This window comes from Epinephelus moara, chromosome 21 (assembly GCF_006386435.1).
Source record: "Epinephelus moara isolate mb chromosome 21, YSFRI_EMoa_1.0, whole genome shotgun sequence".
In the NCBI taxonomy this organism is placed as follows: domain Eukaryota; kingdom Metazoa; phylum Chordata; class Actinopteri; order Perciformes; family Serranidae; genus Epinephelus; species Epinephelus moara.
This window is the reverse complement of record NC_065526.1, coordinates 14602159-14621207: the sequence shown is the minus strand read 5'-3', so window position 1 is coordinate 14621207 and position 19049 is coordinate 14602159. Positions and strand designations below refer to the sequence as shown.

Here is a 19049-nt window from a genome sequence, read left to right as displayed (position 1 = left end):
GAAATTAATGCAACGTGTCCACAAGATGTAATACCCACACGTCGGGGTTGGCAGAATGAGAGAAAGAAAGTCAACATTGTCAAGATATGGTTTATACAAACCATCTGTGACTGCGCTGCGGGCACTTTTTGTGCCATGATTCACGCTGATCTCAGAATTAACAGTACAGTAACCTTCCGGTCTCACTGAAAAGTTGGTGAAATCCGGTGCTTGGGCAGTGACTTGCGAATGTCAGACACTGATGAAAAAAGCTGTCCTTTAACAACGGCATGATAAACTGCCAGTTGCTGTTATAGTTTAATGGTGCTCGGCGGCATCGGGGGAAACAAGGTGGGTCAAGAATGAAAGTTAAGGTGGCGCAAGTCCTGAATAGGTCGGGCTGGAGGGGTGGTGGATGGGTCCAACAAACACCGACTTTCACCCGGGAAAGCCAGACCCTGTTCTTTTCCTTAACCTTAACCATGTGCTTTGTTGTACTGACGTAGTGCATTTATTTTGAAAGAGACTGTATGTAAACATTAAATTTCAAAATTTCAAAAAGTGTATGCTGAAAGAAGACAATGCATGTAACAAGCAGAACTTGACACAGTGTCCCACAACGCCAACAACCAACACACCCAGGGTACCTCGCCATACCTGGACATGGAAAGTCCATGACCAAATGTCAATATGTGACAAGGTCGGAGTGAGAATGTGTTGTTACATCACGCAAATCTGAATGTTCTGTATGATCTAACTTCTCTGGTGTGCTTTCTTTTTTTTACTGTTTAAAATAAAATGATAAATAGAACAATACATTTTATCTGTAAATATTATATTTTGCAAACTTGTGTCTTTTTCCATACATGTTTCACAAATCACCCTTAAGAGTATTTTGTGTTTTTTGACTTTCTGAATATTTTCTAGAATTGTATCAGAAATTATGTTTTCACTTTTATACTACTGCCGCTGTTTAAATTTGAAAACCCCTACAAAGAGTTGGGACAAAAAAATGGCTCTTTGATAGTAAAGGTTCCCGACCCCTGCTCTGGCAGAATCCTCCAGTAACATGCACAGTACATTGACAAGTATGTGAGTAATTCTGTTCATGACGCAGCTGGTTGTCTGAGCAAAGACATGCTTAAAAAGCAAGTATATGTCTGGCCTAATGGGCACAGGTCCAAGGCCCAAAGCGCAGGGGCCCCCATGGCCTTCATCTGCCAAATGTCACTCACATTACTGTAACATGTACCGACCAGGAAGAGACTCAAAATGACCACAAAGAGATGCAAAGAGACACAAAACAACCTCAGAGACACCTGGCACTACAGGTAAGAGACAAATATTATGATTTTGGGGTGAACTGTCTCCTTAAGTTGAGTTTCAACATGAGCAAATGCATTTTTCCAGGTTGTGGAGCTTCTGACAGTGTAGATGTATCGTCTACAAATTTGCTGATCTACATAACGATCAAATGAGACGTGAAAGACATGTTTTGTGACAAATCTGCGAACAAAAGTGTGCTGTACTCAACTAGAGCTGAAATCAATTAGCTAATTAATTGACTGAGAGAAAAATAATCAACAACTGTTTGAATAATTAATCTTTTCAACTCTTTTTTAAGCAAAAAAGCCAAATATTTACTGGTTCGAGCATCTCAAATGATATTTCGGGGCTTTCCTTTGTCATATATGTTGGTAAATTTTCCATCTTTGGGTTTTGTATTGTTTTGATAAAAAATACATAATGAAAATATTATGTAGAGCCAGTTTCTGGCATCTATATAGACAAAACGATTAAGTTAGCGAGAAAATCATGAACACATTATTAGATATTGACAATGAGCCCTAATATCAACCAATCACATCCGCATATTGCAGTGAACTGCACAACTTCAACCTGAAGTAATGTCGCCTGACAAGGTGCAACATCCTGCAGACTAATAATGATGTAAGCCCAGGTGTCTCTGCTCAGTCTGTGGTCATAAACACAGCTGTATTTCTGATACAGCAGGTGATGACATCATACAGGTGTGCAGGGGGACTGATTCAGAGTCTGAGAGTAAACATGACCCAAGGGGGCGGCGGTTACTCAGCCTGATAACCGTGATGAGATTACATCAGCTCTCTGAGTCACAGAAGGGAGTGACGTAGTTATGGTACCTCTGCGTCTGTCAGACATGTAGGGACCCATATGCTAATAAAAATATCACTGTAGTACACACGAGAACATTTCGTTACAGTTGGTGTTAAGGGTGTCACACTTCCTCTGATGGTGGACGATCTAATCTGATTTTATTTAAAATAAAGGGTCATATTTTCTTTTGTGGGCCTTTGAAATCAAGTCTTATCAATTGATTCCCACTGAAATAAAATACCTCGTACCATCCCACAGTGAGTCACACAAAGGAGACAAGTGGACAATGTGCACCCCCACATGGATGAACTGTGCAAGTACAACAAATGACAGCATAATGCAACTTCAACAGTGACGCTCACAACAAAGGGCAGAAGTATTCAGAGCTCAGACCGACCATTTAGTTCCAACAGGGCAAACATAACCAAGCTTGTTGAACACTAAAGCACCGCAAAAGACCCACGAGTCAGTCGACTGAGCTGAAGATTTAGATCATTTTTATTTTTCAAACAATTGAGAGATGTTAAACACTGAACAAATAAAGATGCCCCAGTCAAAACTCCAGAAAACAGATTCTTATCAACCAGTTGTAGCACTTTTTCCTTTATTGCCAGCTGTGTTGTTGTGCAGTTTCTCATTGTCTGCAGCTTCACCCTCTCTCTAGATCAGTGTATACAAAAAAAGTAACAGAAAACGGTGCATATACCAGCGTCGTATTGATCGAGGGATTTGCAGCTCTCGCACACGAACCCAGCTCCGCGGACAGATGCGTTTCATATGCGACAGCAAATCCAGATTTACCATTTACCAAGGCACATTGGTAGGGATGAAGGACTGAAAGGATGAATGGACAGAGGCTGCGCAGAAGCCAATCTTAATTTAAGTCATATGAGGAAAAGAAGTGGTAGTGACTGATGAGTGTAGAGGGGAAAATCAACTTTTAGTTGTCACGTGGAAAATGCCAAGAATATCTGATGCACACAGCTTTCTCTCTCGACCTTTTATGTTTGCTGTATTGAAAAATGGAAGCAGAAAGACATGATCCTCAAATTAATGTTTACGAAACTCTCGAAAGCAGCTGCAAAAGCTGTGAATGCGTCTTCGGCCCTGTCTATACATACAGATATTTTCATAAATGGATGCTTTCCTCTACAGTTTGGTCTCTTGTCCACACGCAGTCACAGGTTATTAAGACACAGATTTCTTCTAAGGTGCAGTTTTTGCTTGGTGTAATCAGCATAAACTAAAAACGACAATGATGGCAGACTACTAGTTTGCTAACGTTCTGATAGCAGTGCTTGGTCTTATGACTAATTTACACTTAAAGTTAGTATTGCCGCACTCAATGGACGAACGGAAGCAGCTGCTGTACCCAGTGTTTTCAGTCCATCTCAGCGTCCGTGGTTTAAAGTCCTCCAGAAATGAAGGTTTTGTACGGAGCCTGGTCACTTTCCAGAGTGGGATTGTTGTTGACGAGGATTGGGGGGTAAACTTTCGGACGTCCAGAGAATCATTCGTATGTTTAGTAAGCTTAAATTGAATGGAAATCCACGCCGACGTGTTCTTCAGCAGGTTTTTGAAAAAGGTAACGTTAGCTTGTACACACTCTGCTACCTTCGTGACGAGGTAGACTGCTGAAGACAACGAACAGCAGCAAGTGTGGAGTCAATTTTGTGTTCTAGTGTGGACAGAGGTACTTTATAAAACAAAGGTCGTGTGGAATGATAGGGAAAAATATCCATTTTCAAAAATATCTGTAATCACATAGGCAGGGGCTTTAAGTGTGAATAAACTGCGGGCACATAGATTGTAGGAGCATCAGTCACTATTCCCGTTTGAATTATGTCAGTGATGAAATGACCAACAAGATGTCAACTTATGAAGAAGTGCGTAACAAGTCTCAATCCTTTACATTCACTAAGGCTGTTTAACTCAGGAAATATTGTGATGGAACTCCAGAAGGCAAACAATATCTAAAGGAAACAAAATGAGACTTTCAAATAATGCAAACATTGATCAGCACCATCTGATTTGACATTCGTTACTTTTTTAAGCTTGGGAGAGAATTAGTGTGAGGCGTGAGTTTTTTCCACTTTAGCTGAATTCACTGTTTTAATTAGCACCACACTACTTTTGACGACACCATTTTGAAACCAGAATGAATTTCTTCTTGAGGGTTGAGGTGGGCATACGGGAGCTGTGTGATGAGACAGAGAGCGTGAAAGTGGGTGCGGGGTGGAGTATGGAATGTTTATGACCATATGCATTGGTCCGTCTTAAAGAACGACCATGCAAAAAAATAAAAAACATGCGTATGCCCCTTTAACATTGAAGATTAGGCTGACAGCATTGTGATGCAAACAGGAAAAAAAAAATTAACAAAGAAAACAAAACCAGGTCTATTATAGTTTCTTAATGTCTGTTCAGGTGAACTTCCCATAAATGAACTGGTCAAAATAAATAGATGTATACATGATAAGAAATTTATAATTTACTCTTTATATCTCACATAAAGCTTCTTGTAACTGCCAAATATGATCCAGTATATCATACTCTGGACATGTTCAGCTCTATCTGTGCTAGATGAACTCTATCAACACCTTTTCTGGGCACCAACATGGCAGTCTGGACAGGACAGCTAAACCCCGGCCTTCCCTCAAATTTAATCCTAGATTGTAATTCCTCATTAGAAACTAGAAGGTAAAAAAAAGAGAACAGTACCATCTCAGTAAGCCTGAAACAGAGGTACAATTCAGAACATCAAATATTCACATCATAACACCATTTCCGGCTGTCTGGGATAATGCTGTCCCCTCCTTCTTTCCTTCAGTGTTAGTAGCAGCACTCTGCAACGAGGGCCTCATCATTCCTGTGGCTTTCAGTTTGAAAAATAAAACAGAAACAGCCCTTGGTATTACAAACTCAACTATTCTTTAAATCTTTACTCTTTTTTTAATACCAAAATCTCATTAGATTATCACAGAAAGAGGAAGAGGCATGGGGGAGGGAGTTTAGCAGGCCTGGCTTTTGCCGAACTCACAGTGGACAAACAAAATCACAAAGTGTCTCGTCTCTGTGGCGAGACAAAGAAAGGAGTGGAAAAAGGACAGCAACCTTCCCAAACCCCTCAGTCTAGGCAAACATATGGCAGGATGTTCAATTTGCTTTCATCCCCATGAGGGTCCAATGATATGCACTCTGTCCAATCATACCAGGTGCCCTTGGTGTCATAACAACCGTTCACCCCCGGCCAGTGCTGTGTGTGTATCCTGCCCAGGTCATCGTCCGTCACGTCCCGGCTCACGCCCGGTAAATCCCCTACTGAGCTGTCCGTCTGCAGAACATGTATCTTCCGTGAATCCTTGACCTCCTGTTCTTCCCTTTTCAGATACTCTGTCATAAAATAGTGCGCACTAGGGGCCTGGACCCCAGAGGAGGTGAGCACATTACTCTGAAGGTTCAAGTAGGACTGGATGATTTCATTTCTGGACAGCTCCTTCCAGTTTGTTTGATGGAAAGGGTTAGGGCTGGGACCTGGGGCTGGGGTTGTGGTTGTGGCCGGGGCCAGGGCTGGGACAGGGACTGGGACCGGGGTGAGGACAGCGGGCTGTTGTACAGTGCTTTCAGTTCTCTGCCTTAACTCAGCAGGGTCAGGAGTGGGGGCTTCCTCTGTTAGAGAAGGTTCTTTATGTACCAGAGGTTTGATCTGACCTGTGACGGGGTCAAATGTTAATCTGCGTTCTTTTAACCGTACAGGTTTAGTCGTGTCCTCTATTTTCTGGCCATCTAGGTTGACAGAGTAGTCTCTTGACCTGTACTTCCGCCTTTTATGCTCCGAGTTGGGAACCGTTGCCCCGTCTGTGTCATCAGACACAGACATGGCTCCCTCAGATGTCGGTCTGTGTAGTTCTGAGTTGTGTTGGAGGTGGGAGGGTGAAGGGGAGACTGATGGGGATTCCAGTGTTGCAGATATGTCTTGTGGTGGGCAATGAGAAGGGGCTTCTGACGAACTGGCCCAGTGCATTGAAGACCTATGAGAAGAATGTGGCAGCTTGTCAGCGTAAGATGTGTTGGCTGGAGAGGATACGGGCTGAGATATGGACAAGGGAGAGTCCCTAGAGGAGGGGCTTGGAACAGGTGTTCCTTTAGGTGCATATGAAGAGCGCTTGGTCACTGTGTCTTGCTTCATGCTCCTTGGACTAGAAGTGAGGCCACGGGGACTTCTAGTTTGATAATACCCCCCTCCTCCTTCGTCCAATCTAGCCTGTTGCTGCATCACAGCAACCTTGATCATAGAGGAAGTGCTAGGTAGTTTGGCCACTCCTGGGGAGCTGGGGCGAGGCTTGACAGCATTAACCGGAATTCTGTTGATTTTATCATTATCAAGGTGCTCTATCCGAGATCTGTCGGGAGATGGGACGACTGGCTGGTCAGGCAGGGTATCAGGACTGCCTGCGATCCCGTTGGTGGGTGGTGGTGAAACAGAGTTATCAAATGAAGACATCTTGGAGATTTTTTCTGGTAAGTGCACTCCACTGTCTCTGTGCTCTGCTCTGCGTTTGCGGCTGCTTGACTTCTCGGCTTTTGGTGAGTATGTGTTGTGTACATCGTTTCTGATTTTGACTTCAGGGACACCCTTCCCTGACACGGAAATGTCAGGAGGGGCGACATCTGTTCTGCAGGGGTGGGAACTGCCATTGGTGGACCCTGGCGTACTCGCAGCCACAGCTGGCCCAGGCTCAATCAGCTTTTGCCAGGCCCTCAAGAGTTTCTTAGCACGCTTGGCGAGGTCTTCATCCTTGGTCTTTTTCCTGACGTCATTGATAAGTTTTCCTAGTCGAGTTTCCTACATAAATAATGTGTCATAGTTAGAAATAAATAAATGAGCACAATTTCCACATGAAACAGTAGTTCACATATAGTCAACTGTCTTACCTCAAGTGCTTCTTTGGTGATAGGATACTGTTCAAGACAGGAAATTACCTCCAATACAATCACCATATTGCGTATCTGCAAAGAGGGCAAACATTTTGTATTACTCCACCTGCACTGTTGATTGCACAAAGCAAATATTTAGTAGTAGTTTAATATCACCAGTGACAGAGGAAATCCCTGTTAAATGAAAATCTGAGTCATAGTCTGGGTATAAATGTGATAATATAATTGTAAAAGATATGAATACTATGAGACGATGTAAATGACCGATAACCAAGTTTTCTATATTAATGTTATGGCTAAAATCGCTATTGAATCGTGCCTGCAACGTGTGTGAGTATGGGGGCAAGTTAGCTTATAAGTTAGCTTGGAAACATTAGCTTGTCTGTCTGTTTCACATCGACATAACGACGTTGAAAAGTAGCCATGGCGAAGTGTCAACTCAAAAAACCTTCACTGTTGCAAACATTTTAGCTCAACTATAGTATTGGGGCAAAAACTAGAAGGTAAAAGTAATAATTATTAATTTGAGCTAGTTTCTTATCCTGTCGAGCAAGTCGAGCAGCGTTTGAGTGTCGGCAGACTTAGCGTTACCTGTGTTAGCTAATTTGGCTAACGCTAGCGTTAACTAACTTGAGAGGGAAGGGTCCGACTATTTCCTAAAACGTAGCTAAGAGTTAGCTAGCTACCTCCCACACTTCGGTAACAAGGAATTATCGGAAGGGTCTACAACGAACCTCGGGACAACCAGTAAAACATACAGATAGTTTTGGAGTTAAATGTGTATATCAGGGGTATGTGTATGCTATGGATTCCTTCAAGCCCTTAAGTACTCTAAACCCGCTCTGGTGTTGAAGCTAGGCTAGCAGCTAGCATGCTACATGAACAAGCTAACGCCAGATTGGGGTTCAACCGAGGTAGCGCTTCTGCTAAGTTAGCTTGCAAGCTGTCAAATCAAGAACTCAACGTCTCTCCGTCTTTCGCAGTCATTCGACATGTCGGTGCCAGCCCACATTGTAAACCACGCATTTTATAAATCAGTGAAGCAGTTATTTGACAGCTGTTGTGTGAACTGCCTTGTTGAGTTTGCCGGAGTGCAGGTAAACAAGCTAACGTTAGCCACCTAGCCTGCTAGCTCTACTCACATTGCTGCGACAGTCGATGGCCTGCAGCAGCCGGTCCCTCATCTGCTGCGGGGTTGCTAAGACCGTTGTCATTGCCTGTTCGGTGCGATCCGGAGGATGAAGGGAGGAATCCTCCAAAATGAAAACCGGGTGACAATGATGACTCAAAGGCCGATGCGGTGACACGTCAGGCGTCCGAACAGCATATTCTTCTGTCGCCTGTAAGGTAGACGGCTCAGTTTTTCTCACATGGAGTGGGAAATGTGTGTGCTGTGTTGACCGTCGGCTGCTGCCTGCTGGGCGCTCTCGCAACTCACTACCAGCTGCTGGATCTCTCAACGGCCTCCTGCTGCATGCTGGGATACGGTGGATGCGCTTTGACGTTTGCACGTAACCAAGTAAACATCCCTGCCGTCCACCTACACTCCTGGGTATACCCATTGATGTACTCCACTGCTTCTAGCCCCAAATGAGGATATTAGGTTAATTTAAAAAGATCCATCACCAATTAATTGCTCGTTTTTTAAATTAATCCATCATTATTTAGTCTATAAAAGGTCAAATGTGATGAGAAAAGCCAATCACAGTTTCCCAAAGCCCAAAGTGATCATTTTAAATCACTCAATTTGTCTGACCAACAGCCCAAAACCCAAATATGTTCAATTTACAATTATATAAATCAGAAAAAAGCAGCAAATCATCTCATTTAAGAAGCTGGAACCAAATCATGTTTGACATTTTTGCACAATAAACAACTTAAACAAGTCCTCAGTATGTAATCACAATTATGTGATTCATTTCTGTCAATTAACATTTTTGCACAATAAACAACTTAAACAAGTCCTCAGTATGTAATCACAATTATGTGATTCATTTCTGTCAATTAACCAATCAATGACTACACTAATTGTTCCAGCTCTGAACTGAACCCCGGACAAAAAGAATAGAAAACACAGAAGCCACATGCACAACTCAAGTTCAGTTTATTTGATTTATAAGACGTGCAGTGACATTAATCATCTACAAGAAATGGAAACATGATTGCACCAGATTTAGCGAAACTCTCATTTCCATCTGTAGTCTTTCACATAACAAGTAGACTCAAGAAATAAAAATAAAATTCAAGGTGCAATGCAGACAATAGTAAATCTATGTGCCTAACATAATAGAGGCTGTATGGCCACATTGCACAGTACAAAATACAATATAAACCAATAGAACAAGGCAAAATATTAAAAGATGTGAATCATTTACCAGTTAGAGGCTGACAGGTTTGACTTTCCCTCTTCCTAGAGGAGAGATTCACATCAGTTTTTGGACCAACAAAAAGTTTTTTTCAATTGTTCTGTATCTGTAACCACACACTCCCACACACAGCTTGCAATACCAAAAGTCACTTCTTATGCAGACATTCAACTAAAAGTGTGATATGGATGCTTTCTACCACAAAATGCAAGTTAAAGGTCCAGTGTGTGAGATTTAGGGGGATTTAATGGCATCTAGCAGTGAGGATTGCAGATTGCAACCAGCTGAAACTTCTCCTGGTTAGAATTCCTTCTGTGTTCACTGTTCAGGAGGTTTTTATGGGGAGCTGAATTATCAGCAGAAACAAAAACAAACAGACACAGTGATTAAAAGTGGTAAAAATGCAGAATAAAGCTGTGGTCATCATTCAAAAAGGGAAACCATAACACTAGCAGGACAGATTTAAGATGGTGGTTGGCCGGTTAGCACATTGACAACGCAACCTGATGTTGAGGGAGCAAATTACCGTGACCAGTACGACAAAAAACTCCAAACTAGCTTCTGCTGGGGAACTCAATGGCTAAAAAAAAAATATTCTCACCTAATATAGGGAGTTTGTTTAGGTTTCTTCCTCTCCAAAACAAATGGACCTGGTGATTTAAACCGGTAAAAACACTGAATAAAGCAGTGTCATGTTAACAAAATAAGTGTTTTTAAGATGCTCTTGTTGCAGAGGGGCTGCTAACTATGATGGCCTACGTAAAATGCAAATGACCCAATCTAGAGCCAGCATTTGGTTTGTCCATTCAGGCTACTGTGGACGAGTGTCCACTCTTATGTAGATATAAATGGTTCATTCTAACCTAACAAAAACACAACGATTCCTATTTGAGGTGATTATACAGCCGAGAAAACCTACCTTATATCAATATATTCCTTTATAGCCTACACACATGACCTCAGTATTGATGACTTTATATTGCAGCATTCCACCAGCAGATGGAGTCCTTCAGTTTCCAAAAGAGGGCACAACTACAAGAGGAGATGAGGCATCACTGGAGCAGATAGGTTGTAGAACACTATTGAGCCATTTGAGGGCATCAGTGATGAAGCCCGGGAAGCTGGCCTTCAAATTTGAGCCACTGAACTGCAGGGAGTTCCTTCAGGGGTCAGTCATGCTTAGTTTTATTGCATATGTATGTTTGTTTTCTAGGATTATCAAATGGCTTACAAACAGAAAAATGCATCTTTTATATCATTGGCTGAGTTAGAAGTCATTGTCCATATGAGTATTAGGAAAGCAGAAAGAGGAGAGACATATGGGGGTTCTTTTGTTGTAATAGATTATTGCTTATTGCTGGCCATAATATTTGACAGTAAATGATTTTTTTACAGCATAATTATGAACTTTACCCAGTGTAGAAAAGACAGAAATCTTACCAGCAGTCATCTTGGTCGTTACTTTTGTCATACCCATCCCACATGCAAAATGTCCAGTGTCAACTCATTAAAATTGTTAGTGTGGACAGAGTGGGAGAAGGCAGGGCAAGTGCTGGGCGTGAAGCTGCAGAGTGGGTGAGAAAGTCTAAGTTATGCCAGTTATGGGGGCTGTAATCATCATGTAACTACTGCTTTAGTTCACTGTCTTCTAGTGCTCTTCTTGCAGTCCACCTAATGACAAAAACAAGACGACAGACACGTCTTTGCTTTGTCAGATATATTTATTTTCATTTAATTTACAAATAATAATGCAAAGATACAAAGACAGAAGCCTTCACACGAGAAAAATACATCAGGTACAGTTCAAACAGAAGCGTATTTCATCTTTAATAGAGCGCACATTTACAGCCAACTTGGATTCTTTTGGTCCGATTCGACAGTTAAAATAGAAAACACACAATTTGAAGAACAAGGTTTGAACCAGTAATTTTTAAAGGGTTAGCTCAAAAAACTTGCCAAGCTGTGCTGCAGAATGCTAGATTTTGCATATTCTATGAGCATAATGTTTCCTGTTGCTGCGAGTGTACTATGGGAGCATAGTGCACCCCTTCACGGCAGTAAAATGCATGTGCAGTGTTTGGAATAGTACTCAGAAACAAAATACATCGTATAACAATTTAGCTGCCATTGTATGAGGCTTGAACCAGCAGCGGGCTGTCCTCAAAATGCACACAAAAGGATTCATAGATGTGGGTAACCCACTGAGTGACTGTACACGACTGACTCTGTTTCTTCTTCCTGATTCAGTTTGTGTTTTAACATGTGGTGTCTACATATATCTATATATATATATGTATAGCCTGACTGTACAGTGTTTGTATCTGCTATGTTATTTCTTACTGTATGTCTATGTTATTTCTCAGACAAGATGTATAGAGTAATATTCACTACAAAATAGTGCTTGACAGCAGATTTATAAAACAAGGCAAACTAAATACTTAATTTAAAGCAAAATACACTATGTCAAGGTATTTTCTGAGATATTTTTGAAATTCAGCATCATGCAGAAAAAGAGATTCCCCAGGTAGTGAATAGGATATGTCAGTCACATCTCTTTTAAGTTATGCTGCAAGAATTTCTGTAATTATGTTCCACGTAAACAATGCATTGACACGTTCGTAGTTTATATATATATATGAAGCAAATCGTACCCCGATGCAGTATTTTGAAAAACAAAGGGAGAGGATGTGTCTCAACAGTAAGAAGGATAAAATGTCCAAGTATTCCCTCATTTATGGCTAATTTGAACTTTGGCTTTCTGGTTCAAACTGTTGATTTAACACTAGAGGAGAGAAGAATATTCAGTGCTGATGACAGATTTACTATAAAACTAAATTCAATAAAATCTAGATAGTATCTATTCTGTTAAAAAAAACAAAAAACATCTGATGGCATGTAGCTGCTCATAGCAAGTAAAGAGGAAGGGGAATTTCTGCAAAATGAAGTCTGTAAATTAAATTTAAAAAAGTGCTTTCAGGGCCTAGAAATGCATATGAATGAAGTCCAGAGGAAATATAATTCATATAACTTCAAAACAGAATATATTATTATGGTAATAGTATTGAAATTACACTACTGATTCACTGTTAAAGGTCCAGTGTGTAGGATTTAGGAGGATATATTGGCAGTAATGGAATATAATATAATAAGTATGTTTTCTTTAGTGTATAATCACCTGGAAATAAGAATCTTTGTGTTTTCGTTATGTTAAAATAAGCCATTAATATCTACATAGGGAGTGGGTCCTCATCCACAGATATCACCATATTGCACTGCCATGTTTCTACAGTAGCCCAGAACGGACAAACTAAACTTTGGGTCTAGACAGGACCTTTTGTGTTTTCATATTAGGTACTGTAGTTAGCAACCCCTCCACGATGAGCCAAACAGCATTGGAAAAACACTGAATTTTGATGTGAAACTCTGTGGATAATTCGGCTCCCACTGAAAACCTCAAGAACGTCTGGATCTTAAGTTATCACAGAAAAAAGGTGAGTGCACATTATCAGGTGCTAGGCTAGGGGCCTGTCTGCGACAAGCCAAACAACTATCAGGTGCTAGGCTAGGGGCCTGTCTGCGACAAGCCAAACAACACTGGATAAACACTCATTTGTAAGGTGAAGCTGCTTTAGTCTGTGTTTTTACCAGTTTAAATCACCAAATCTGTTTGTTTTGGAGAGGAAGAGACCTCAGAGGATAATTTGGCTCATGATAAAAACCTCCTGAACAATAAACACTGGAGGAATTCTAACCAAGAGTCCACGCTTGGCATACTGGTTGCAATCTGCAGTTCTCACCATTAGATGCCACTAAATTCTACACACTGCTCCTTTGAATCTAAATAGCGAAATCATTTTGCTATTCTACACTGCGAGTGGTTCATATGTAGCTCGTTATTCCAGATCCAGTATTTAATAAACATATTTTTTATGGAGAGAAAAACAAACATTGCTCTGTTGTAAACTCTTGTCTCTGTAAACACTGGTGCAACACCAATGGATACCTGAACGTTGATGCATAAAAAGGTGGCAGTAACAGGCGACACATCAGTCAGAGCTATCTACATGAGCACAAAATAAAAGTTCAAAGAAATACCAAAACAGAAGATGGACCTACGAAGATGTCAGGCTCACTGTAAAGTCTGAGGTCCAGCAGAGAATATAGAGCCACAATGACATATTGCAGCACAGTATTTCTCAGTGCATTTTCTCACTTTGACATCATATCACATAAAGCACGAAAAACATTGTTCCTACCATACAGCAATATACAAAGCTAGTCTAGATTTACCATGACGTAATTAAAGTCTGTGGGTGTTGCACAGAAAATAAGCACATACCGTATATTGCAGTGTAAAACAACGTACCAAACAACAGCTTCTACATGTGCATAAAAGGCTGATTACCATATTTCCGATGCTTTTAGGCTTCACTTAGCAGATACATTAGCCTACACATGACGCTGAATTAAAAAGAGACAGAGGACAATATTACCAAACGAGAAAAACAAATCACTGGGACAAACAAAGACTTCACCCTTCAAAGGAAAATAAAACCCAAGCATTAAAGGGGAAAACAAGTCCAGATATTCATGCAGTCACAACATTATTAAAGTAGGGAAAAAAGCAAGAAACACTGCATCAAAATTCAGAAATGTGATGCATCCAAAACATTAGAGTATTTAAAAAAAGGGAAAGAAATCTTCAACTGATTCGATGCACATTTGTCAGAACATTTTTGATTTACATCACGTGAGAATAATGGTGGAATATGTCGGCACAGGAGGACCTTGACACACATCAACAGAAATAATGTCACAGCTACAGAATAGCCTTTTTCATAGTGTGGAATATTAATGAGAAACGTCTATATAGCAGAGGTGTGGACTTGAGTCACATTACGACTTTAGACTCCACTTTACAAAATCAAAAAAGACTTGCAACTCGACTTGGACTTTAACACCAATGACTCGTAACTTCACTTGGAGCCTTTGCCTTGAAAATATTTGATACCTTCCCTCAAGCCTGAAGATTAAAAAGTATGATATTGACAAAAGTGGGTCACAAATCAATTACCGTAAAACTTTGATTAAACGCCCAGTCCCTTTTACTAACCCGTCGAGGCTACACATTTTGACAAATAAAGGCCTGTCTCAAATAGAGGCCTGGTCTGGTAGCCAAGCAGTTTTTATTTGTTGGCTACCTTCAGTTATGTGTCCATTCCTTGATTACCCTGTAAGTTATTCATATTCCTTTAGTCCACAAGGGTCCTCAGATCAAAAGAATCAAAAGGATTTTTCCAAAAAATCAGAGTTGTGAGTATTGTTTTAACAGGATAAAGTGGTGTTGTGTCGGTATGCCTGGTGCCGTAAACCTTGAGTGCCGTACCTTTCTCTCTGATACACTATCTGTCAGAGCTAGATCAAATGAATGATTCATAATTGATATACTATCTGAAGCCTAATTTAAATAGTTTGGCGTGAAAGGAATTAAAGGCCTGTCCCAAATATAGGCCTGTTGGTTTCAGTGATTTAAGCAAATAATAGCCCGGGCTATTAAATGAAGTTTTACGGTAATATACAGTAGTTAACATTCAGTTAATGCTAATCACTCCCAGCAAGTCCACACTTAATTTCCGAGACCCACTTTCTTTTAACCTATCTGCCAACCTCAACAAAAAACAACAAAAAACAACTTGCAGCAAGCAAAACATGCAAGATAAAAATTACAGATTTAGGTGCAACAACGTCCAACAAACTTGTTTAAACGAATATACATTTTAAAAACCATTTTATTTCTATTATTACTCTGTTAAAATGGCATTTAACTTGCTGAAGAGCGCATTATGACTCGTGTAATTCAAAACACAAGTTTAGGACATGGCACTTGCCTGTTTGAATTGGGACTTGAGTGCAAAACAATGACTTGGTCCCACCTCTGCTATATAGTGTTCTAGAAATGAACTTATATTCATTTTATGGGCATTTAAATAATATTTATACCTGGATTTAATTACAATCTAAATTCTATAATATACTTTTCAGGGACTTGTTGATCCCATCTGGCACAATATTGTGCTAATATGTAAATTTCACATATACTCATCTGAGAAATTACACTATACTGTACCTGTATCTTTATATATTTTAGTAATAAAGTTTAAATTTTGTAATCAGTGATTGATAAAACATATACTTCTAGTTTATTTAGTCCTATTTTCTCAAACCTGCTATCAGTAGCAGAAAGAGCTGCAGCACAGGAACATGACCTCTGATCACCACTGTCTCAAAATACAAATGTTTTCCAAAATTTATGAAAAACTGTGTAACAGTACGCAGCTAACAAAATACTCACTGATTAAAAACAGCTCCTTTAAATAGACTATCTATATCTGACTTTTAAAAAATAACTATAATTTAATTTAGCTTTTTTCATATTTCTTTTTTGTTTTTTTTAACAAGAAGGCAGGTTTAATTTAAGAGAGGGCAAACAGGTCCAGTGCACATAACAGTCACGGGGGGAAGGCTGGGATATAAACTCATAAATCAGTGTTAATAAATGCATAAAGTGCAATATGAGAGATGGGACAGGTTAATGAGTGAATCACCCACTAACAAAACATAGATTTTTTTTAAGAGCAAATGAAGCCATAAAAAAGCAGAACCAAAGCGTAATCGATAAAGGGCAACACGAGCATGACGAGGATATTCAGTGTCACTGTAGTGCCGAGGAAACATAAACAGTCACATGTAAAACATAAAACAGTACGCCACATCTCAAAAAAAATAACAGGTGAAAAATATTTGGTCCTACAGTACATAAAGGCTAGACATGAGAGGCAATGAGGATGACAAGATGGCAACGACACAACTGTACAGATGTGACCTAAATACATTCTCATTGCATCAACAATGCTGTTCTAGTATAGAGGCAGTTCAATTGTCTGGAAAAATATATATATTTCAACTACACTGAGGTCACATCTTTGGGAGAAATCGAGGAGTTTCTACTGTATGACACACGCACTGAGCATTTTTTCTTTCCTCTCTGCTCCGAACATGTCTGAAAGGAAAATGTAAAGAGTTTTAAAAAGTATCAAAAGAAATATAACATGGCACCATCGCTGTGCATTCTGTACGAACCGTGCACATTGGCTTCCTTTTTTTATGAGGGTTCATTTTGTCTGTTTCATTTTACAGTCCTAAACCAATCGCTGTAGTTTTGCATAGATACCATTACGCAAAATCTAATCACATTCTGTACATGTAAAATATAAAACGAAACAAGCCTGTAAACATCTATTTCATAACAGAGAACTCATTTAGCCATTGAGATCTGACTGATAAATGAGAGGTGATATGGTAGTGACGATGGGTGAAGTAATGGATAAAGATCAGCGCACCTCAAAAGTACAACTACACTAATGCAACTGTGAATTATGTGTAGGCCAAACCACCTGTACAACTGTAAAAATGACTTGACAATTATTTTTTTTCCTCATTTACATTATAGTCATCTTTGCATGAAAACCAAAATGTCAAGCTATTAAGGCAAAACAAGTATGCACAGTGATTTGTGATTTCATGCATAACTGATGACTGCTATTTACTATGGTGATATTCAAAATTCAGCATCTCCTGAAAACAACTTAGGTGGCAAAATAATGACTCATCATTGCTCAAGACTTCAGAGGAAAATTTGGGAAACATCAAACCAGGCCTGACTTTGACTTCTGTGACAAACACAGGGATCAGCGCTAAACTGAAGGGACAGTTCAGCCCCAAAAATACATATTCCTCCCCTCACCTGTAGAGCTATTTATCAGTCTAGATTGTCTTGATGGTAGTTGCTGAGTGTTGGAGATATCGACCGCAGAGATGTCTGCCTTCTCTTGAATAAATTGGAACTAGATGGCACTCAGGTTGAGGTGCTCAAAGCACCAAAATAACTCAAACTATTTTCTTTCTACCAAACTACACCTGCCAACTGTATCACTGCAAAGGTTGGGTACCAAACTCTGTACTTTTAAGGGTACCGACTGAATTCATCGGTACTACTGAATACTGTTTTACCTGAGAGCGTATCTCGGTAAGAATGAAGGGTTCATACAACAGTCAGAAGCACCCCAAAGCTGGGGCATCAGCCACAGAGCTCCGAGGCCAACAACAGAACTCCCCAGAGCCGCCAGGTTCAACTTAAGACTTAAGACAGGAGGTGGAAGCAAAAACCACAGAGCTCCACAGCAGCTCCGTCGATTTCCCAGCGGGTCAAAACTATTGCTGCAGCACCAATCTGGCAATGTCTTTTCTAGATTATTTAAGTAATAGCCTAGTGTCACTGCCAGACTAGCAAACTTGAGCTTCAACAATTAATCGATAGGTTTTCAACTATTAAATTTATCGCCAACTAATCTGTAATATATTAATTAGCTTGAGGAATTTTTAAGAAAAAATTTTCTCTGATTCAAGCTGTAAATATTTTGTGGTTTCTTTCCTCCCCTATGTCAGTAAACTGAGTATCTTTGGGTTGTGGACAAAACAAGACTTTTGAGGATGTCATCTTGAGCTGAGGGAAACACTGATCAACTTTTTTTCACCATTTTCTGGCATTTAATAGAGCAAACAACTAATCGATTAATCGAGAAGCAGACAGACAGATACAGAAGATCAGCGCTATGTGTGATTAGAAAAGAGCAGAGAAACAGCAGAATCATTTTAGTCTACTACGTCACCCCTGTAACTTCTTCAAAAAGTACATTTTGAGTGATGAGTAGATGCACTCTTCCTTCTGCGTGATGATAGGGGTATTTTTTGGTAGAATATGAAACTGCTCACAACAAGGTCTGTGGATTATCTTGAGTAACCGGCTCATTATTTCTGGAAAGAGACATTGCTGTAGAGTTTTTTTTGGAAGTCGAGCACCACAAGCCGAGTGCCATCTAATTCCATTATATTCAAGAGAAGGCAGACATCTCTATGCCCAATATCTCCAACACTCAGCAACTCACACCAAAACTATCTAGGCTGATAAACTGCACTACAGGTAAGAGGGAAAATATGTATTTTTGATTTCATGTTTAACTGTCCCTTTAATATCCAAACTGAATGTATTACACAGAGCAACCAGCTTGGCACAGACGAAGGTTAAACCTGTCAGGTGTTTCCTCTGAATCATCGAGCTACTCTGTGTTAGCAGGTGTGTGATAGATTGTTAAGGGTTTGCTCTGCAGACTTGGTTTAGTCAGTCATTGATGGAGAATAAGAGACCAGACTCCTTCTGCCCTCATGATATTTTCATCAAGCTGCCTCGAATAAAAACTAAGCATCTAAATAAATCAAAACTGAATGTGTCATTTGCAAAAGGTAGTGACAGAACCATGAAGATCATTCATACCATACTCGAGTGTCATCAGTCGTGAACCATCTTTCCTGTTTTCAAGGTTTCCAGTCTTCAAAAACATTTCAATATATGATGTTTCTTTAAAAGCTCTCTTGTTGGGTTTTGATTGGGTCGGTCGGTGTGGAATCAATGCTCTGTCTGGACGAGGTCTCGACCAGCGTGCTCCAGAAATCTGCTCCTCTTGGTTTTCCCCCAGGGCAGCAGGATTCACACACCTGTGCATGAGCATGTGG

General features: G+C 40.1%; 1 protein-coding gene across 1 annotated transcript; it reads right to left on the bottom strand.

The window, feature by feature from the left end:
• Positions 1–3797: 3797 nt before the first annotated feature.
• On the bottom strand, positions 3798–8525 carry crsp7 (cofactor required for Sp1 transcriptional activation, subunit 7). The gene is made up of 3 exons (XM_050032654.1): positions 8196–8525; positions 7051–7125; positions 3798–6961 (listed from the first exon to the last, which is right to left on the bottom strand). Exons 1-3 carry the CDS (start codon positions 8265–8267, stop codon positions 5243–5245), a joined length of 1866 nt encoding a protein of 621 aa, XP_049888611.1. The 5' UTR covers positions 8268–8525; the 3' UTR covers positions 3798–5242.
• Positions 8526–19049: the final 10524 nt, after the last annotated feature.